Source organism: Monodelphis domestica, chromosome 4 (genome assembly GCF_027887165.1).
Source record: "Monodelphis domestica isolate mMonDom1 chromosome 4, mMonDom1.pri, whole genome shotgun sequence".
Taxonomy (NCBI): Eukaryota; Metazoa; Chordata; class Mammalia; order Didelphimorphia; family Didelphidae; genus Monodelphis; species Monodelphis domestica.
In genome coordinates this window covers 164,381,389-164,404,834 of record NC_077230.1, presented here as the reverse complement: position 1 = coordinate 164,404,834, position 23,446 = coordinate 164,381,389, and the positions used below count along the sequence as shown (strand labels likewise).

Below are 23,446 nucleotides of genomic sequence, written 5' to 3'. Positions count from 1 at the left end.
TTAATAAATGTTTGTTCTCTAAAGAGAGCATCTCCCCTCAGCCCTGTTGATTCCATCACATTCTTGACACACTACACTATGCCCAGAGCTAAGCAGATGAAAACTGTTAGTTAATTCTGTATACAAACATCTAGAATAATCCTTTAAAAAAAACAAAACTCTTACCTTCTGTCTTAGAATCAGTACTGTGTATTGTTTCCAAGGTAATGGGGGTTAAGTGACTTGCCCAGGGTCACACAACTAGGAAGTGTCTGAGGTCAGATTTGAACCTGGGACTTCCCATCTCTAGGCCTGGCTTTCAATCCACTGAGCCACCCAGCAACCCCCTAGAATAATTCTAATCATCATTTAAAGAAAGAGGGTTGGAGGGGAGGAATAGTGTATTTAGCAGGAGAGGAGCAAGGGAATAGGAGAATATCACATAAATAATAGCTTAAAAGAGGGTTTCCGGGGTTCTGCTCCAGGCTGGATCTCCTCTCCTTTGTTCTAAGGAGCCCATTTCTCTCCCTGATCAAGTACAAAACAAGGAGAGGCTTATTTAGGGCAGGAAGTAGAGTGCCCCATGCCCCTCATTACTATCTAGGGGATTTCCCCAGAGCTGATGGGAGGGGGGGTGGGGAGCTAGCATCCTGCCAAACAATCCTTACCTCGGTTTCTCTAGTCCGCCTTTTTTGGCTTTTCTCTCTGCCACTGCATTTTCTTGTTTTTTGGAGACTCGCATTCCTCCAGCTTTGACTGCAAAAAGAAGGAGCAGCAAATGTGCGTTTTCCCCCACAGAGCCCCAGGGAGCTTTGCTTTCTTCCTGACAGCCTTGGGTTTTAAACATTGCAACTGTACAGTGATAGCTAGGCTGACGCTGAAGAATTTGAGATAAAAGTAGGTTTTTTTAATTTTTAAAGATGACTTAATTACAACCCTAACAAAGTTATGCAGTAAAAAGTTGTGTTAAAGTAGCAGAAAGAAAACCTTTCATTAAAAAAAAAAAGTCTGTGTAGGATACTTGTTTATCTTCTTCCTGTGATGTGGTTAGAAGAAGGAGGAAAAATAGACAAACCCCAGGCAGGCTTTTATTGCAGCCCCATACAATGGAAAGAACTCCCTCCTCCCTCCCTCCCTCCCTCCCTCCCTCTCTCTCTCCCTCTCTCTCTCTCTGTCTCTCTCTGTCTCTCTGTCTCTCTGTCTCTCTGTCTCTCTGTCTCTCTGTCTCTCTGTCTCTCTCTCTCACTCTCTCTCTCTCTCTTTGTCTCTCTCTCATCAGAGTTCAAACTCTACTTCCTATTTTTGTGATTTGGGCCAAGTGACTTAATTTCCGTGAGCTTCCGTTATTGTCTCAGTAAAATGAGGGGACTGGACCAGCTTCATTTTTTAAAGTTTTTTTTTTCTTTTACATTTTATTTAAGGTTTTAAGGTTAAGGTTAATAATTTCTTTTTCTTTTCTTTCTTCTTTTTTTAAACTCCACCTGCATTTATAACCATTTAAAATCATGCAGATTAAGAGCAAGTAGTTACAGCGTAACAAAAAGAATTGCTTAAAGGTTTCTTCGAACGTGGCTTCCTCTTTAGAGAGTGGACTCCTAATTAACTGATCATAAGGCTAGGTGGCTCAGTTGATAGCATTGAGTCTTTGGTGAGAGTTCAAATTGTGCCTCAGATGCTTACTACCAGTATGAGCCTGGGCAAGTCACTTAACCTCTATCCATCTCAGTTTCTTCAACTATAAAATGGGGATCATAATAATTTCTATCTTCCAGGATTGGTGTGGAGATCAAGTGAGATAATATTTGTAAAGCACTTAGCACAGGACCTGGAACATAGTAGGCACTTATAAATACTTGATTCCTTCCTTCCTTTAGAAGGCCACAGGTATTTCTCTTCTCCATGGTAACTCCAGGATGAGACTAGAAGAAGGTCAGGGAGTCTAGAAAAGTCCTTTAGTTGAATGGCATCAAATTCAAAGAAAAATGACCCCTTTGGGGCATATTTTTTTTTTAATAACCCTTACCTTCTGTCTTGGAATCAATACTCCATTGCCTAGCCCTTACCACTCTTCTGCCTAAGGCAGTGGTAAGGGCTAGGCAATACCCAGGGTCACACAGCTGGATAGTGTCTGAGGTCAGATTTGAACCTAGGAGCTCCCCTCTCTAGGCCTGGCTCTCAATCCACTGAGCTATCCAGCTGCCCCCTGTGGCATGTATTGACTGAGAAAACCACAAATTGACATTATGTATGTTTCATTGTATTTTTATTTATTTTGTAAAATACTTCCCAATTACACTTTAATCAGATTCTGCAGGCTCTGTGTTCTTATTGCTACATGCAGCAGGTAGACCAGAAATTTCACTCTTAAGATTTTGACCCATGTTGGTGGTGTTGAATTGGCCTGCTCTCCTTTCCCTTTCCACCACATCTGAGGACATTTCTCACATGTTCCACCCCTCTGCCCAGCAGCCCAATGGGAAACCTCTCTCCCTTCCCTGTCTGGGGTAAGGCAGGGGCTCACATGTGGTGTGAAGGTTGCAGTTTCGGCACTTGATCTCTAAAAGGTACACCATCACTGATTTAGACCAATACCATTTTATAGGTGAAAGAACTGAGCCCTAGAGAGATTAAGTGACTTTTGCAAGGTTACACAGGCTCTTGACAAGATTTATTCATTCAGCTTCATATACATTCACTTAAGCCTTCTGCTTAAGAAAAAACATTTGTTATCTAACCACCTAAGTTTTTGCATGATAGCAATTGGGAATTATAGTGTGAGATTGCACTCTTTTTTCATCCAAGGTTTCCTAAAACAAATAATATGGGAGCTGCCTAAAGTAATGATAATATGGGTATCATTCAGCATAGGTGCCTATAACCATAAAGACCATTCCTCTTTATGATGCAGACCCTCGAAAATAAATGTTCTAATAAGTTAATTACATTGCATTAATAATCTTGCCATTCACAAAACCAATTACTACAAATTAAGCTACAGATGACCTAACAACAATAATTCAAGTGTTGAACAATGTCAGATGAAATCAACTTTTGAGAAAGAATAACCTATTTCAGTAATATGTCAAATCAAATTATTTTTTCTCCCTTGTGACCAGGAAATCTACAAATTCAAAAGCTGCCAGATTGGAAAAAAAAAACCCCTTGATGCATGTAAATTGTTTGAACTCATTAATTCTTCTTGTGGTATGTCATATCTACAGTTTTTTTTATGACTATTTAAGAATAAAAAGTGAAGAAAAAATCTATTCTGTTCCTGAAAGCACTTCTGAAAAGATCAAAGCATTCTTCATTCAATGCCTATATAATTTATGCTGGAATTCTGCTAGGTTTACTTAGATCAGAATAAAAGGAGCTTTTTGGTACCTTGTCTATTTTAGATTCCAATTAGATGTTCATATTAAAAACTCAAAAGGAAAACAGCAAAATTCAAGTACAAGTAAAATCATATCTTCTGATGCCATTGTAAAATCTAGAATCAGACCAGAAATACATAGGGCAGGCAAGCCAGCCTAGCTCAAGTAGCAAGGCACTTTGAAGGAGAGACAAGTGGTGACGTGAATCAAGTAAGTTAAACTACTGTGGTCACCCTGACCACCAAGTCCTGTCACATCCTGATGGAAACAGCATCAGACCCTGAGCCCAAGAACTATTGGAGTCATACTAACCCTCAGATCAGCCCCCTGGCTTCTAACCTTACCCCTACAGACATCATGGAGGGGAGAAACACTTATGGAAAATGGATCCTCCATCCTCCAAGTGCTGGGGGATGGGTAGGTAGGACTATTTTCCTCTGGCCTGATCCTTTTCAATAATATGGCTTTGGTAATTCCAGGCTCCAGCTTCTCCCTGGCTCTCAAATGCTATGCCCAACTCTGGAAGATGCTCAGGGGACCTCAAGTCCCTAACTACCCTTTTCTTTTTTTTTTTAAGAGGCAAAATTTAGGTTTTATATTTTATATTCAGCAATATGTCCACTTAACTTTTTATAAATTTTTAAAAATTTAAACATTATTTTATTTGGTCATTTCCAAACATTATTCACTGGAAACAAAGATCATTTTCTTTTCCTCCCCGCCCCCCCTCCCACCACCTTTCCCTCTCCCATAGCCGACACACACGATTCCACTGGTTATCACATGTGTTCTTGACTCGAACCCATTTCCCTGTTGTTGGCATTTACATTAGAGTGTTCATTTAGAGTCTGTCCTCGGTCATGTCCCCTCAACCCCTGTAGTCAAGCAGTTGCTTTTCATTGGTGTTTTTACTCCCAGTTTATCCTCTGCTTGTGGATAGTGTTTTTTCTCCTAGATCCCTGCAGATTGTTCAGGGACATTGCCTTGTCCCTAGTGGAGGAGTCCATTATGTTCTCTTGTACCACAATGTATCCGTCTCTGTGTACAATGTTCTCCTGGTTCTGCTCCTCTCGCTCTGCATCACTTCCTGGAGGTTGTTCCAGTCTCCATGGAATTCCTCCACTTTATTATTCCTTTGAGCACAATAGTATTCCATCACCAACATATACCACAGTTTGTTCAGCCATTCCCCAAATGAAGGGCATCCCCTCATTTTCCAATTTTTGGCCACCACAAAGAGTGCAGCTATGAATATTCTTGTACAAGTCTTTTTCCTACCCTTTTCTTTATGGAAATCTCTCTCCTTATTTCTTCAGGCTATTGGTGTGGCTTGTATGTATTTTTGCAATTAGACTCTTGACTCAGCTACCAACCACTAAGAAAACTTCCTTTTACCCTTTCTGCTTTGTTTGAATTACAAGCATGACATAAGAGGTGGACCATATAAGAAAGGGCAGCTGGGAGGTGCAGCAGATAAGCCCTGGATGTGGAATCAGGAAGACTCTTCTTCATGTGTTCAAATGCAGTCTCATATACTTCCTACATATATGACCCTGGACAAGTCACTTGACCCAGTTTGTCTCAGGTCCTCAACTTTAAAATGAGTTGGAGAAGGAAATGGTAAACCACTCCTACTATCCGTGGCAAGAAAATCCCAAATGGGATCACTTAAGAGTTGGACATGTTTGAAATTGACTGAAAAGTTGGTCAGGATGGAAAAGACTGAATAACAACACAGATTTAGTCTAGCTGTAGCCAGCAAACACAGAAGCAACAAGAATAAAACCTAATTTATTAAAACAACCACCATATGGGTTGAGTACCTACGACTCTTCCTAGAGATGACAGCCCCAAATCAGTCTATAGGCACACCCTAATCTAAGGAGCTCTAGGAATACCATCCAGGCCTCCTGTAAGTTCCCCACTGGGAGTTAGCTAATTATAACCTCTCACTGGATTGAATATTTCATCGTTTGGGAAATTTGAGAAGCAGGATAATTCTCTATTAGTTTTCTCCTCTTCGGCCAGCAATTGGTAGAGTGTCCTAACCCATCCTTTGACTGCTTCATAGACTACATGCTCTGGGGTGGGTTGGATAGACCTCAGATTGTACCAAGCTGCTGCTTCAACACTAGTGAAATGGTGGAGTCAGGCTCAAGGGAGGCCTCAAGAAGAGAGGCTTCTCTTGTACCTACCATTATTTTCTTACTCAGTCTTCATTTCTAAAGGTCTAAACTAACTGCATTGTCCTCTTTTCCCTACGTGCCAATTCCATCTTCTCACCTCTTTGACTCTTGTATCCTTTGGTGACTTTACTTGCTTTCTTGAACTTTATGGTTAGGACTGGCCCCCTCTCATCATTGGGGTATTATTACCTTCATCTCTCTCCCAAAGGAGGGCCGGGGAGGTGGTAGAGGGATATTTCATTGATATCATGTGATTTCTAGGCTCATTTCTTCAATTTAATTTAATTATCCCTTTTAATTTTAAAATTATTTTAGCATTTACCTATCTCTTTTTGAAAAAAAAATTCTTTGGTCTTGTACACATTTATTCTTTCCCTTTGTTCTGAGTCAGGTACTCATTAAAGAAATACTGGGGCAGAGAAAAAAAGAGCATTTCTGAATTGAAGTCAAGAGACACAAAAAAAAGTCATGCTTGGATCTGAGTACTACATTTTAAAAATTGTATTTATTTGTGAGCATCACATTTTAAGAGAGACAATAAAAAGCTAGAGAGAGAGCTTTTTTTTAAACCCTTATCTTCCATCTTAGAGTCAATACTGTGTATTGGCTCCAAGGCAGAAGAGTGGTAAGGGCTAGGCAATGGGGATTAAGTGACTTGCCCAGGGTCACACAGCTGGGAAGTGTCTGAGGCCAGATTTGAACCTAGGACCTCTTATCTCTATGCCTGGCTCTCAATCCACTGAGCCACCTAACTGCCCCCTAGAGAGACAGTTTTGTAGAGCTATCCTGAGAGTCAAAAGATCTGGGTTCAAGTTTGACTTCTGATACTGATTGACTTTTGTCAAATCACTTAACCTTTAGATGTCATGGACGATTCTTGAGGACTATAAGCTGCATAGGAGGTGTCACTATGCATTGGTAGAGGGAATTTCTATGCTAGAAGTTCTCTGTGTAAGTGAAATCACAGATTTCATTTCATCCCATTAAGAAGTTAAAACTCTGCAAACAATCGGATGAAAGAACAGATATTACAAGCTGCCAAGAAGAAGCCATTCAGATACCATGGAAACACGGTGAGGATAACACAGGATCTGGCTGCATCCACACTGAAGGACCGAAAGGCATGGAATGTGATATTCTGGAAAGCAAGGGAACTAGGTCTACAGCCAAGAATAAAATACCCATCAAAACTGACTATATTCTTACAGGGGAAAGTATGGTCATTCAACACAACAGAAGAGTTCCAAGCATTCATAAATAAAAGACCAGACCTGAACAGAAAATTTGATGTCCAACCACAGAACTCAAGAGAATCATCAAAAGGTAATTAAAAAAGAGGGGAAAAACAACAACAACAACAAAAAAGGTTTTTTTTTAAGAGACTCAATAAGTTAAAATGATATGTATCCCTATAAGAAAAGAGGTCATTGGTAACTCTTAAAAACTGTAGCTATCACCTGAGCAGTTAGAAGAATTACACTCAGAGGGAACAGTGACAAACTGTATAGGATGAAAGGACAAGACATAAATAGGTATATAGATATATACATGCATAAATACATATACATATGTATGTATATATATATACATGACTAAAGCTAAAAAAGAAAAGAGGTTATGACTAAAAGAAATGGGAAAAGAAACAAATGGGGGTAAATTTATATGTCACAAAGAAGCTCATGGCGGGAGGGGGGAGAACATTGATACACTGGAAGGGTAAAGAGGTTGGAGATAGGAAATACTCAACTCTTACATACTTTGAAACTGACCCAAAGAGGGAAGAACAATCCAATCCATTGGGGAAGAGAATAGATTTGCGCCCTATAGGGGAGTAGAAGGGTAAAAAACAGACTGGTGGGGAGGGAAGCAGTACAAGGGAGGGAGAGGGTGGGGGGGGAAATTTTAAAAAGACTACAGGGGAAAATAAGGGAGGGAATAAGAAGGGAGGGGGGTAGAAAGGGAAGTACAAGGGGGATTGATTTAAAGTAAATCACTGGACTAAAAGGTAGAGCTGAAGAAGAAAGGTTAGAATTAGGGAAGGATATCAAAATGCCAGGAAGTCCACAAGTGACAGTCATAACTTTGAACGTGAATGGGATGAACTCACCCATAAAACGTAGATGAATAGCAGAATGGATTAGAATCCAAAACCCTACCATATGTTGTCTTCAAGAAAAAAATACTATTCATAAGCAGAGGACAAAATGTGGGAGTAGAAACACCGAGGAAAAGCAACTGCCTGACTACAGCGGTTGAGGGGACATGACAGAGGAGAGGCTCTAAACAAACACTCTAATGCAAATATTAACAACATGGCAATGGGTTCGAATCAAGAACACTGTGATACCCAGTGGAATCATGCATCGGCTATGGGGGGTGGGGGGGAGGAAAAGAAAATGATCTTTGTCTTTAATGAATAATGCATGGAAATGATCAAATAAAATTATAAAATTAAAAAAAAGAAGTTAAAACTCATATTGAACACAGAGTCTTGCAAATCATGAGTACTTCAATGCTTGTTGATTGACTGACTGACAGAAGAGAGTAATTACAAGGATGGAGGGTCTATAAATCATTACATAAGAAGAAGAATTGAAGGTTTAGGGGGAACATGAAAGCTGTTTTCAAAGATCTGACAAGCTGTCATGTGGAGTAATATCTTAGAGTTATATGAACTTTGTGGTTGACATAGTGCTTTTCTCACACCACCCCCATTAGTCATTCAGTCAATATGCATTTTTAAAACCCTTATCTTCTGTTTTAGAATCAATACTGATTTCAAGGCAGAAGAGCAATAAGGACTAGGCAATTGAGGTTAAGTGACTTGCCCAGGGTCACCCAGCTAGGAAGTGTGTGAGGTCAGATTTGAACTCAGGACTTCCTGTCTGTAGACCTGGCTCTCTATCCACTGAGCTATCCAACTGCCCCTCAATATACATTCATTAAAGGTTTACTATGTGCCAGAAATGTACTAAGGTATGGGGATGTGAAGAGAGGCAAAAACACAGTTCCTTTCTTTGAGGAACTCACATGCAAATGGGCATGACAATATGCCAAAATGTACATATAAGATATTTTCAGGGTATACTGGAAGTAATCTTATAGGTAAGGCAATAAGGCAAAGGGAGTGGGGAGGGACAGGGAATGGTCTCTTGTAGCAAGTGAGGCTTAAGCTGGATCTTGAAGGAGACCGAAGGAGCCAGGAGATATGGAGAGAGAGCCTTGTAGGTATGGAGGATGGGATAGTCAGTGAAAAGATACAAAAATGGGACAGAGTTGGGAGATGGAGCACCATGTTTGAGGAACACCAAGAAAGCCATCAACTTGGGATTGCAGAATTTTCGGAGAGGAGTAAGATCCAGGCTGGGAATGACTTAAAAACCCAAACAGGATTTTATATTGATTCTGGAGATAATTGGGGAGCCAACGGAGTTCACTGGGGAAGTGTTGGTATATGATATGCTCAGATCTGTGCTTCAGAAAAATAATCTGGAAGCTGAGTGGGAGTACAAAAGTAGGGAGAAATGTGCAGCGAGGAGACCAAGTTGAAGGCAATTCTAATAGTCCAGGTCTGAAATTCTGAGGGTTTGCAGCAGGGAGCCATCTATGTAAGTGGGGAAAAGGGGGCAAAAGGTAGAAATGCCAAGAACTGGCAACAAATCAGATAGACGGGATGAACATGAGTAAGAAAGTCTATCATTCTTTTCATGTTGCCAGGATAACTTTCCAGTAAATACTATTTAGATACTGTCCATAATTTCAGATGTCAGAAGTAGGACCAATGGATAGAAGTGTTAGAGATATGGATTTTGACCCACTATATAGAAGAATTTTCTAAGAATACAAGTGTTTCTAAAATGCTACGTGTGTAGCAAATTCCCTACAGGGGTGTTGTGAGGCTCAAATGAAATAACAGATGTAAAGCTCTTTGTAAATCTTCAAGTGCAATATAAATGTCAGCTATTATTATAATTAGCATCTAGTCACTAGGTTTTCAGTCTGGTAATGACTTCATTTTTTGAATCTTCTACACTGCTGCTAAGCTCAAGAAATATTTATCGAGCAACACAGGGGTGTGTGCTAGGAATGCATTTTTTATTTTAATTATTAAATTTTATTTAATTGACTAAGAAAAATTTTCTATAGTTACATGATTCATATTCTTTTCCTCCCTTCTCCCCCCCTCCCCCAGTAGCTGACCTTCAATTCCTCTGGGGTTTTACATGTGTCATTGATCAAGACCTATTTCCATATTCCTATATGCACTAGGGTGATTGTTTAGAACAGGGGTCTCCAAACTATGGTCTGTGGGTCACATGTGGTACCCTGAGGCCATTTATCCAGCCCCTACCAAACTTCTTTCATTGGTGGTCAGTGGGAGGAACACTTATGTGGTGGTGCCGCAAAGTGCGGTGTCGCTCATGTACAGTAGTACTTCCGGTGACATAATCCTTTGCGTGGTGCCTTGTTCTGAGAGTAGCTGAATGAGAACGAGGAGCCTCGCAAACCATTATGTGGCTGCACAATGGAGGATGTTAGCATGGTGAGCAGCGATCTGGGGGAGGGGATTCCGCACTGTGTATACTGCTGCCCGGTATAGTGGTGGCAGCGATGGGCCTGTGCAAGGTGTGACAGGCCCATCACAGCCAGTGCTGCAGCCTCCGCTATCCCAGACAGTGGTATACAGATTTGTTCATAGTTGTTTTTTTTTATAGTCCAGCCTCCCACGAGGGACAGTGAACTGCCCCCCCCCCCCCGTAAAAAAGTGTAAATTCCTAGTCATGTCCCCATCAACCCATGTGATCAAGCAGTTGTTTTTCTTCTGTGTTTCTATTCCCACAGTTCTTTCTCTGGATATGGATAGCATAGGAATGTATTTCTAAGTTTAATCTGCATTATTACACTTTCTTAAAGCCAGACAATCAACAAAATAATAAATCAAGCCCTGATTTGAAGCCGTTATGGATTCTGAGGTATGAGTATTTTGAAAACTTAACAATGGCCCCATATATTTTGGACCTTTGAAAGAAATAAGAATATTTTGAAAAGAGAATCTGAATTGCAAATATCAGAAAACAATTGTCAAAAATTGTTTCTCTATGTAGTTAAATATAAAATTCAATAAAATTTTTTAAAGACTCCACGGTTTAAGAAATGCTTGTTAAATTGAACTGATAGACATCACTAGAGAGAAAGCTTGTCTAATGATCTGTTAACATATCTAGTGAAGTATTATGTGGCAAACATGTTTCCCTCAGTGTTAAGGGGAATAGACAACCAAAAAAAATTCCCATTTGTTTCCTAAGTTTCTTTAAATGTTCTTATTCAAAGGTCAGATCATAATTGTTACATGAGCTCTGGAATATTATAAAGTCTTCTAAGGGAAATTATAGTATTTTAGATGGATTTGACCTAACTATCCAACTGAAAAAACAGAATGGATGAAGAACACATATTACTTAGATAATATACAGCATAAAGGAAAGATGGTCCCATTAATCTATGTACATGTGTATTTTGGACAGTGCTGCACATGATGAGCTATGATCCAAGTTAAATAGAAGTGGGGAAGAGATCAAGCCAGATTTTATTGAGAAAGCATGGGAAATTCCCCTGATTTCACTGATTCTAAACTCTCTGCTACTTAAAAAAATCTTTCTTTAATAAAAACATTCTTCTTTAATGACCCTTTGAATGGCAATTAATGAATACCATGCTCTCAGAAAAATTAAAATGAAAAACAACTTAAAGGCCAATGATAACTTGTGTGCAGAAAGAAGAGTAAGATATTGTGAGAGTGATCCAAAACAGGATAAGAGAGGGTAGCTGGGTGGTTCAGTGGATTGAGAGCCAGGCCTAGAGACAGAAGGACCTGGTTCAAATCTGGCCGTAGACACTTCCTACCTGTGTGACCCTGGGCAAGTCACTTAACTTCCATTGCTTAGTCCTTACTGCTCTTCTGCCTTGAAACTAATACACAGTATTGATTCTAAGATGAAAGAGAAGGGTTAAAAAAAACCACAAGGGTAAGATACTATACATAAAGCCCTTTATAATTCTTAAAGGACTATATAAAAATCAGCTATTGCTATTATTAGCATGAGGATGGTTGTTCCAGTAGTAGAATGCGAGACAATAGATGGAGATTTGAACTGGTGAGTTAATACTCACAAGTTTCTAAAAGAATAAGAAGAAGGTCTTCACTGCCTAGAGACAGAAGGACCTGGTTCAAATCTGATCTTAGACACTTCCTACCTGTGTGACCCTGGGCAAGTCACTTAACTTCCATTGCTTAGTCCTTACTGCTCTTCTGCCTTAGAACTAATACACAGTATTGATTCTAACAGTGCCTTGTGTAACTCTGTCAGGGATTTATGGGAAAATAAACACAAGATTTGCACATGACATAAAGGTTTTGAGGAATTGTGATCTACATCACTGGAGAGAATACCTATAGCATCAAAATCACAAGTCCAAAGAATCAAAGCATCAAGGAAAATATAATTAAACAAAACAAACAAAAAGGAATTTCAGTAATGGTAGACATATTTATTTTTAAGATAAAGAACAAGGAGATCCTTTGCAAAAACTCATCCAGATAAATGTTTTGGTCCACTCCTAGAACTTAGAATTCTTTCTGTCATAGGTGGTGGAACAGATTGAGGTTGGAGTTAAAAAGATTCGAGTTCAAATCCAACCTCAGACACTGGCTCGCTGTATGACCCAATTGTTTAGTTTCGTCTGACTCCGTGACTCCATTTGAGGTTTTCTTAGCAAAGATACTGAAGTGGTTTGCCATTACTTCTCCAGTTCACTTTATAGATGAGGAAACTGAGACAAACTGAGGCTAAGAGGACACAACTAGTGTCTCAGACCAGATTTGAACTTATGTCTTCCTGACTCTAGGGGCAGTACACTATCCACTGCACCACCTAGCTGTCCTATGTAACCTTGGGCAAGTCAATTAACCTCTATTTGCCTCAGTTTCCTCATCTGTAAATGGAAATAACAGTAGCACTTACTTTTCAGGTTGTTGTGAGGATCAAATGCGATAATATTTGTAGAGTGGTTAGCTCAGAACCTGACACATACATAGTGGCTACTTAATAAATGTTTCCTTCCTTCCTTCCGATTCATAGTTTATTGTAGGAAAGCTTTCGATACAATAATAATCTCTTCCGTTTCTATAATATTTGTTTCTGAAAGCATTCAAAATGCTTAGCTACCTAGTTGTGTTTGTCCTCAAAATATTCCTTAAAGCCGACGTTATTTCTGTGTCACAGAGCGCTAGCCTGAGATGCAGAGGTGATGGCCATGACCTATGTGCGGGAATGAATTGGATGGAACTGAAGTTAATGAAGTTTATTGAGCTCTGCTAAAAACGCTAGTCCTGCTCTGCCTGCACCAATGAGTAAACCTCTGGGATCCTGGTGAACTAGATTCATTCAATCAACGGTTCTTGACAACATAGTTTAGGATCAGGCAGGGGCTATTTGAACTGTTTAAGTTGTAGTGGGAACCCCAATGTCCTAAATCCTCATTCAGGGAGCTTTATCTTCTTCCTTCTCGAATGTCCACCTTCAGTGACTTATTGTGGCATTGGCATAACCCTGGGATTGCGTGGATCTGACCATGCTGGAGAGGTCTGCTGTACAAACTAGATAGTGGATGTCTGGCATCTATTGTCCCAGGACCAGTGGAACTAAAATTGGAGAGGCTAAACGCCAGAAAGACCCCAAGAACTCAGGATGAGAACTACATTCTAGATCATTATAGATTTTATATGTCTAATATATCATATCATATAAATAAGAGTTTGGAAAATCAATACTCAAATTTGTAATGCTACTCATTTGGAGGCAGCTGGGTGGCCCAGTGGATTGAGAGCCAGGTCCAGAGATAGAAGGTCCTGGGTTTGGATCTGACCTTAGATACTTCCTGACTGCATGACCCTGGGCAAGTCACTTAACTCTCATAGCCTAGCCCTCACCACTCTTTTGACTTGGAACAAATACACACAATTGATTTTAAGACAGAAAGTAAAGGGTTTTAAAAAAATAATAATTTGATTCATTTTACCTTTTTTTGTTTCCAATACTAATCTAATGATTTTACTTTTCCCCGAAAACTGAAAGGGGATATTGAAAAAAGGAAAGTTGTGCTTTTTAATGGCTACTTTTGAAAATCTCCATTGAAAATGAAGCTTTACTCTCAGCAATACAATGATCCAAGACAGTTCTGAAGGATTTATGCCAAAGAATGCTCTCCACCTCCAAAGAAAGAACTGCTGGAGTTGGAATGTAGAACAAAGCGAATGATTTTTCGCTTTAGTTTATTTGGGTTTTTATTTGGGGGATTTGGTGTTATATGAATATTCCCTTACAACAATGAACAATATGGAAATGTGTTTTGTGTGAAAATACATGTGCAACCCAGATCAAATTGCTTACCATCTCTGGGAAGGGAGAAAGGGAGATAATTTGGATCATATGACTTCAGAAAACTTACGTGGAAAATTGTTATGACAAGTAATTGGTAAAATAGAATATCTTTTTAAAATGAGAAAAAAGAAAATGAAGCTTTCCTATGTTATACACATTGGTCTGACTTATTAACAGTACAGCTCTTGAGGTTTTGAATGAATATACTTTAATTACAAGACTATTTTTGCAAGAGTTTGTAACATCAAAAATCCAAACTCGATGCATCCATGCAACTCTGAAGGCTAAAATTTCACACACTGATTCTTTAGAGGATTTAAGACTTGGGTTAGAGAGGACCTCAGAAATCAGCCAGTTCAACTTACTCCTTTATACATGATAATATAAATGACTTGGCCAAGGTCAGTCTTCAGGGGTAATTTTCCTCAGTATTTTCTAGCTAACAGTTACCAAACAAGGAAGGAAAAAATTAGATATAATTCTTCTTCTCCAGGAAGGCATTATGTATGAGAAAAAAAGATTGAGCTGAAGGTTTGTACGTGCTTTAGATTTTCAAACCTTTATTTGAAGAATTTTATCAAGGGTTTCATGATTATAAATTATTATTTGTGTGTATTGAATACATATTCATCTTCCTGAGTTAAAATCTGGCCTCAGATACTGTGTGGCCTTGGGCGAGTCATTTAACTCAGTTTGTCTCAGTTTCCTCATCTGTAAAATGGGTTGTTAAAGGAAATTGCAAACCACTCTAGTACTTCTGCCAAGAAAACCCAAATGGGGTCATGAAAAGTTGGACACAAATGAAATGACTGAACAATAATGAATATGAATAGGAATCAGATTCCTATTCATTTCAGTTTTGAGCAAGCCCATCACGACCCACCAGACCCTCTTCAAACTGGCCTCTCTTCATTCTCCAATCCAGTTCCTAGGCTGTGTGCCTTTTTTGGGTGGGGTGATGGTTCTTTCCAGTTCCTTCCGTGAATCCACACACATAATTTCCTATGATAGTCCTCATCAGTATAACCATAGAAGCCCCAGTTTTTTCTTGGAGCAGGCTCTTTAAGTAGCTGATATCTTGCCCTTATTTCCCAGCATCAGCCCTGATTCTGCATTATACTTTATATACTTTTGTGAGGCAATTAGGAGATTCAGTGAATAGAAAGCTGAGCCTGGAGGCAGGAAGAACTGAATCCAAATCTGCTCTCAGGCACTTACTAGCTGTTTTGAATGTGGACAGGTCATTTAACCTCTTTTTACCTCAGTTTCTTCATCTGTGAAATGGAGATAAGAACATCATCTACCTCCCCTGGTACTATTGTGAGGATCAAATGAGATGATATTTGTAAAGTGATTTGCACAGTGCCTGGCACATAGTAGGCCTATATAAATGCCTTTGCCTTTTCCTTTCCTCAAAGTGGTAACATCAAAAGACCCTAGATCAATGAGGGACCTTATAGTTCAGTGATGGAAAAACTTTTAGAGGTGGAATGCCTGGTTCCACCCCAACCCCACTTCCAAGACTATGTGCAGTGTACCTTCCCCCCACCAAGTGCTGGGGTACCCTGACCCCCCTCCCTTACTCCATGCAGGGGAGGAAGAAAGTGCTCCCATTGGGCTGCTGGGCAGAGGGGTGGGTGAAGTGAGGAACATCCTCAGCAAGTGTAGAGAGGGAGAGGGGAGTGGCCTGAGAGCTCTGCTCCCCTCCAACCCTGCCACTTGTCAGTTGTCCACCTTACCCCCTTGCCCTCCCATTGGTTTTGTGGGCAGAGGAGTGAGGAATGTGAAAAAAATGCCATCAGGCATGGTGGAGTGGGGGGGGGGGACAGCTCTACTCTTTCTAGTAATGAACTCTGTGAGGTGGTGGTGGTTGTGGCCATGTGCTCACAGAGGTTCTCTGTGTGCCATCTTTGGCACTCATGCTATAGGTTTGCCATCACTGTTATAGGTCATCTGCCCATCCTGCCATAGAAACTAAGGATATACCTAAGGTCACACAGTTAGTAAGAGTATGAGCTGGCATTTGTGTGTAGGTACCCACTTCCCTAATGAATTAACCAACAAAACATATGTCCCTTTTTAATTTTTATTTATTTATTTTTAAAAAGCCTTACCTTCTGTCTTTGAATCAATACCGCGTATTGATTCCAAGGCAGAAGAGTGGTAAGGGCTAGGCAATGGGGGTTAAGTGACTTGCCCAGGGTCACACAGTTAGGAAGAGTCTGAATCCAGATTTGAACCCAGGACCTCTTCTCTCTAGGCCTGGCTCTCAAATCACTGAGTCCCCTTTCCCCCATAAGTTTCTTTTAAAAAGACCCTTACTCTCTGTTCTAATAACAACTCTAAGACAAAAGGGCAAGGGCTAGGCAAATGAGCTTAAGTGACTTGCCCAGGGTCACACAGCTAGGAAGTGTCCAAGGTCATATTTGAACTCAGGACCCCTCATTTCCAAGACTGGGATTCTATTCACTGAGCCATCTAGCTGCCTCTGAACATAATAAACTCCTCGAGGACAGTGAGAATAGGGTGCTTGAAGATTTGAACACAAGAAGTTCTGAGTTTGACTCTTGCCTTGGACACTTAATAACTGTATGATGCTGAGTGAGCCTCTTATTGTTTTTACTTTCAGTTTGTTTCATCATCTGTAAAAAGGGGACAACAGTAGCACCTACCTCAAATGGTTTTTGTGATGTTCGAATGTGGTAAAATATAATGGGCTCTTTGCAAACTTAGAAAAGTTAGAAAAATATTAGCTATTGCTATTATTATTTGTATTCTCAATGCCTGGATGCAGTAGTCACTTAATAAATGCTTGTTGACTGACTCTATGACCTCACTTGGGGTTTTCTTGGCAAATATAATGGATTGGTTTGCCATTTCTTTCCTCAGCTCATTTTGTAGATGAATAAACTTAGGCAAACAGGGTTAAATGACTTGCTCAGGGCCAAAAAACTAGTTAAGTGTCTGAATCCAAATTTGAACTCAGGACTTCCTGACTCTGGGGCCCACTGTGCCACCTAGCTGCCCAGAAGGTCACATAGAAGGTACTGAATGACAGAGAAAAGCATTTGGAATCTTTGATTCCATTGTACTAAAATGCTTCCTAGTGACATACTCAAATCTAAGTATGTTTAGTTCAGTGGAATAACCCTCACTGGGGCCCTTCTTCAATGCCAAACCAAACAGTACTTAGCTATGGAACTATTCACTGACTCTATTCTTTCTTCCACTTTATCATGTACTTGGCCTCCCCAGGATGCTTCCTAAGTAAAATTTTTGTTGCTTTTGATGTTGTTGAAGTAATGTGGTTCTTTTGAAACTATAAGCAACAGAGGCAGGAAATTCAAAGCTAAGCTTTACTGAAGACAGCCTGGGCCTCCTAATGTATTCACATTTAATGTGTTCCTGTTTTATAGCATAAATTTAACTGTGGTTAGCTGTAGTGCAATATAAGATATTTATGTCTCTGTATAATGAAGCCACCCAGCCCTTAGCATCTATCAGGAGGGGAGAGTTACAGCAAGACTGCTTTTTCTATAGTGTTTATTTTCCACTCTGTATTTGTGGATATCTTTCAGCTTATGGGATCTCATCTTTTCTTTCTTTTCTTTTCTTTTCTTTTCTTTTTTTCTTTTCTTTTCTTTTCTTTCTTTCTTTCTTTCTTTCTTTCTTTCTTTCTTTCTTTCTTTCTTTCTTTCTTTCTTTCTTTCTTTCTTTCTTTCTTTCTTCCTTTCTTCCTTCCTTCCTTCCTTCCTTCCTTCCTTCCTTCCTTCCTTCCTTCCTTCCTTCCTTCCTTCCTTCCTTCCTTCCTTCCTTCCTTCCTTTCTTCCTTTCTTCCTTTCTTTCTTTCTTTCTTTCTTTCTTTCTTTCTTTCTTTCTTTCTTTCTTTCTTTCTTTCTTTCTTTCTTTCTTTCTTTCTTTCTTTCTTTCTTTCTTTCTTTCTTTCTTTCTTTCTTTCTTTCTTTCTTTCTTTCTTTCTCTCTCTCTTTCTTTCTCTCTCTCTTTCTTTCTCTCTCTCTTTCTTTCTCTCTCTCTTTCTTTCTTTCTCTCTTTCTTTCTTTCTCTCTTTCTTTCTTTCTCTCTTTCTCTCTTTCTTTCTCTCTTTCTTTCTCTCTTTCTCTCTCTCTCTCTTTCTTTCTTTCTTTCTTTCTTTCTTTCTTTCTTTCTCTCTCACTCAGAAACAGATGAAACCATTGAACAGCAACAACAACATTGATTATTGTGTATATTTAAAATCCCTTACAACTATTAACACTTTGTGTTGTTATAGGATGTCTGGAATTAGAAACTTTAAAGTTCAATTTATTTAAACAAACAGTTATTAAATACTTGCTTTGTGCCAAAGACTGTGCTAGGAATGGGGATACAAAGACAAAAAATGAGATCGTTCCTGCCCTCCAGGAGGTTGTTCTAGTGCCCCTCAGTAGCCAAAGTTTCACCACCTGATTTTGCTAGCTGGGTGACCAGTGGCAAGCCCCTGAACCTTAGTTTTTTGTTCCTTCATCTTTGTTGTGGTCAGACTTTCTCTCTGGTGCTATTTGCCAATCAATTTGTCGAGGATTGCATCAGTGAAGAAAGGTATCTCCAGGCCTTAGATGATACAACAAAGCATTCAGAAGTCAAGCTTCTCAGAATTTCTTTGAGAAGAAATAAGAATGCCAGCATGAAGAAAGAAGCCTCCCTAAAAATAGGCTTCTTGGCTGTTGCCCATCCATATGCACATGCAGATGAGTTACAATAGAACTGATTTCCATGCTTTCAGCAGGTTGTTATAAATAGCAGATGTGAAAAAAAATTATGTGGTTGCTTTGCAAAATACCTAGGGAGCTGTCTTTTCAAGTTGGCCCCCTCATGCTTGCGTACTCATCAAGAGACATTTTCACAGCTTCCTATACCATTCTTAACTTTGGCCACCCAGAGGCTGAAGAGGAGGAGAAACATATGAGTGACACTTCTCATGGGTACAAATTATAAACTCCTAGAAGTCAGAGTTGGAAGGGAACTTCTCTAGACTGTCCAGTCCAACTCTTCCTAGAAGACTGATGTCTATAGATGCCTTAGAGATATAAGGTCAGGAGAAAGGGCTCTTGTTCTGGACCTAATGTCTTCCCTCTGAGGCTGATTGCCTCTCATTTACACTGTCTGTATTGCAGAGCACAGTTATTTGGATGTTGCCTTGTCTGATAGCATGAGAGCTCTTTGAAGGCAGAGATTGGGTTTTTATCTTCCTTAGTGTCTCTGATATAGCACTGTGGCTGACACATAGCAAGTGCTTAATAAATGCTTAGCTGGAGCAGTGGCTTAGTGGCTTGCAGACAGGAGGTTCTAGGTTCAAATCTGGCCTCTGATACTTTCTAGCTGTGTGACCCTGGGCAAATCACTTAATCCCAATTGCCTAGACCTTGCTTTGGAACTGATACTTAGTATTAATTCTAAGACAAAAGGTAAGGATTAGGGGGCAGCTGGGTAGCTCAGTGAATTGAGAGCCAGGTCTAGAGACAGGAGGTCCTGGGTTCAAATCTGACCACAGACACTTCCCAGCTGTGTAATCCTGGGCAAGTCACTTAACCTTTGCCTAGCCCTTACCACTCTTTTGCCTTGGAACCAATACACAGCATTGACTCCAAGATGGAAGGTAAGGGTTAAAAAAAAAAGAAGGTGAGATTAAAAAAGATAAATGTTTAACCAATTGACCTGGGTCCAAATCTCCCCTTTAATACTTGTGTTACCTTGGATAAGTAAATAAATTTCCCTGAGCCTCAGTTTCTTCAAGTACAGGATGAGTCTTTTGGACCAGATGGCCACTAAGCTCTATTCCAGCTTTAGATCTATGTGTCTTGTTTGTTATTCAAGTCATTTCAGTCATATCTGACTCTTCATTGACCCCACTTGGGATTTTCTTGGCAAACATGCTAGAGTGGTTTTCCATTTCTTTCTCCAGCTCATTTTATAGATGAGGAAACTGAGGAAATAGGGTTAGGTGACTTGCCCAGGGTCACACAGCTAGTAAGTGTCTGAGGCTTGATTTGACTCAGGTAGATGAGTCTTCCAGACTCCAGGCCTGGCCCTTTATCCACTGTGCCATCTAGTCCTAGAACCTGAGCCCAGTGAGGAAGGAGGTTTCTATGGCAACAAACCACTTTGTCCAGTTGGGGATGCTCTTAACACACACTCAGGAGGCAGCAGGGCAAGGGAAGGTTCAGACCAACTCATACTACCCTCCCATGACTTGCCCAAAATTTCAAATTCCCTTATGAAACATAGCCAGGCTTCAGCTTAAAAGAAGTCATCTGACTGGTTTCAAGGAGGTGCCAAGAAGCCTGAAGACACCAGAAAAAAAATCCTCTGAAAGGTTCAGTAGTCTCAGCTTTTGTGGATAAAGTCCCTAATACTGAAACCAGTAGAAGAGGAAGCCCAAGGCAGCAGCAGCAGCGGTTATGAGCTGCTCATAGGGCAGAGGTCAGCCTACCTGCAGGAGGATGACCCCCTTTCAGGGGCAAGAGGATGACTTTGACTTCATTTGCCATAGTGGTGGCTGTAGCTTCTGCTTCTGCTGGTCCTACTGCCTCTGCCGAGTGCCTGGGTAGCACTTTCTCTTCTGCACCCTCTTTTTATACAGGCAGTGAGTGGGAAGGGCCCTTTAAGGGCACTGCAGAGCAGCAACAGGGTTTGGCCACCCGATGCTCTCAGGGGTAGGTGGGGCCTTGGCAGATTTCTTTCTGGCTTGCAAAGGTCTGTTGCCAGTTCCCTGGAGAGGCTGGGGAGAAGTCTTTAAGAGACAAAGATGAGTATTCTTTTCAAGGGAAGGAGAAAGGAAGAATGGTTGGAGATCTTTGGGCTTCTCTTTCTCAATTATGAGAGGAAGAAGAGATAAAGAGGAGTCCCTCCTGTTGCTGCCAAGGTGAAAGCAATGATTTTATGGCTGGGTACCAGGAAGGGTTAAAGGGAAGAATTTTTTTTGGCGGGGAGGATGTCTGGCCTTGTGCTTTCAGCCTGTGTGGGGAGTTTCACGATGCTGATCAGAAACTTGTCTCTAACTTATAACTTAAGAAAAATTAATGAGCATCTATTTTCTCTTCTTTCCCTTGTTCCTATCTGCCCTCTCCACCATCCAAATAAGTAACAACAAACAAAAATAAAACCTGCAGAGCAAATATGCATAATCAAGCACAGAAAGTCCTCCCATTGGACATGCCAAAGAAGTATGTGTCATTCTGTATTTTCTACCTACCACTTCTCCATCAGCTGGTGTATAACATGCTTTAACATTGGTCCTCTGGAATCATGATATTTCATTGTATTGATCAGAATTCTTGAGTCATGCAAAGTTGTTTTTCTTTATATTTCTAACTTATAATATTAAGAATGTTGTCTGTGGAGCTGTGATGTTAAGTGACTTGCCTATGGCCATATGACTAGTGTTTGTTAGGGGCAAGGCTTGAATTAGGGACTTCCTGATTCAAAGACTAGTCTTCTATGCCTGTGATGGTGAATCTATGGTACATGTGCCAGAAGGGACACTCAGAGCCCTCTCTGTGGGCCCACTCAAATGTTGCCCCAGTACAGAGTTTGCCAGAGCTCATTATTAGAAAACCAGAGGGCCAGATTGCTCCCCTCCACTTCGCCCAAGGACATTTCTCACGTTACCCATCCCCCTAAAAAGTTTGCCTTATGCCATACAGGCATTCAGAAAAGGCTCTTGTCCAATGTTTGCCTCCTAGTCTTATAAGTTGCCCCCATGTGGGTGGCAAAGAATTGGAAACTGAAGGCATGCCTCTCAACTGGGGAATGAATTGACAAGTTGTAGAATGTGATTGTGATGGAATATTATTGTGCTGTAAGAAATGATGAAAGAAATTATTTCATTTATTTATTTTTATTTTTTGGCAGGAAATACTTTTATTTATTAAAAATATTTTTTTGAAAAATTTATTTAATTCGTTAATGTAGAATATTTTTCCATGGTTACAAGATTCATGTCCTTTCCCTCCACTCCCTCCAACTCTGTCCTGTAGATGATTCTCAATTCCACTGGGTTTTACATGTGTCATTGATCAAGACCTATTTCCATATTATTGATATTTGCACTAGGGTGATCATTTAGAGTCTTTTTCCCCATTGACCCATGTGATCAAGCAGTTATTTTTCTCCTATGTTTCTACTCACACAGTTCTCTCTCTGGAGAACTATCTGGAGAAAAAGTTCTCTCTCTGGAGAACTACTGGAGAAAAAACACTATCAGTGTTTTTTCTTGTAGATCCCTCCAAATTGTTCTGGATCATTGCATTGCTGCTACTAGAGAAGTCCATTACATTCGATTGTACCACAGTGTATCAGTCTCTGTGCACAATGTCCTCCTGGTTCTACTCCTTTCACTCTGCATCAGTTCCTGGAGGTCATTCCAGTTCACAAGGGATTCCTCCAGTTCATCATTCCTTTGAGCACAATAGTATTCCATCACCATCATATACCACAATTTGTTCAGCCATTCCCCAATTGAAGGGCATCCCCTGATTTAAAGGAATGATTTTAGAAAAGCCTGAGAAGACTTATATGAGCTGATGAAAAATGGAGTGAGAAAGAACCAGATCATTGTACACAGAGATACTGATATTGTAATGATGATCAATTGGGATTTAGCTATTGTGATCAATACAATGATTCTTGGCAATTCCAAAGGACTCATGAGGAAAACTCTTCCTCTAGGGAGAGAACTAATGAACTCTGAGTGCATATTTTTCCTACTTTTTTTGTAACATGGTTAATATAGAAATATGCTTTGCAAGACTTCATATGTATAATGGTATCATATTTCTTGCCTTCTCAATGGGGAGACAAGTGGAGAGAGGGCCAGGAATTGGAACTGGGGAACAACAACAACAAAACAAGTTGCCCCAACCTCTAGGCTTATAGCAGTTATAATTCCTTATTCAAATGCAGTCAGGCAAAAAGGAGAACAAGAAAGTTTAGGGTCTTTTGTATGCCCAGTTCTGACTCAGAAACCAAGAGGAAAGCCTTTCCTTATCATATGGTAAGCAGATTGGAAACAATCATAGAATATCAATGTTTGATCCAAAGTCCATTTGGGGGGTGTATTTCTGATTTTCTCTTATCCACAGGGGTTGCATGCTTATTGGGCTATTTTTAAAAAACCCTTATCTTCTATATTAGGAGTGGTACGAGCTAGGCAATGGGGGATAAGTGACTTGCCCAGGGTCACACAGCTAGAAAGTATCTGGAGAGACTGGGTTCTTACTGGCCAATCCCCTGTAGCACTGAAAATATAATTGTACAAGGAAATATCTCTTTCTGAGGCATAGGCACATTTATATCTCTTGTGCCTAGCACCATGCCTTGCATAGAGTAGGAGCCTAATAAATGCTTGCTGATTAATGGATTGTCTCCTTGAGGGGCATGCTTTCCTGGGCCTGTTAAAGGAATTGTAAGGGGACAACTTTTCTTTAAA

The 23,446-nt window shown here is 40.1% G+C and overlaps 1 protein-coding gene across 4 annotated transcripts in view; it reads right to left on the bottom strand.

Annotated features, from left to right (window-relative positions):
* The window catches only part of DAPL1 (death associated protein like 1), a 40,613-nt gene extending 20,011 nt beyond the window's left edge, over nucleotides 1-20,602 (bottom strand). For 2 of the 4 annotated variants that reach the window (XM_007494206.2, XM_056793908.1), the window contains exons 1-2: nucleotides 20,450-20,602; nucleotides 648-735 (exon numbers count right to left, since the gene is read on the bottom strand). In XM_007494206.2, the coding sequence (XP_007494268.2) occupies nucleotides 648-735; nucleotides 20,450-20,507 (146 nt within the window). In that variant the 5' untranslated portion in view covers nucleotides 20,508-20,602. Of the gene's footprint in view, nucleotides 1-647; nucleotides 1,046-20,449 lie in introns of those variants that run through there. The other 2 variants (XM_056793907.1, XM_056793906.1) reach the window with 2 other exon arrangements.
* Between the last annotated feature and the right edge of the window lie 2,844 nt (nucleotides 20,603-23,446).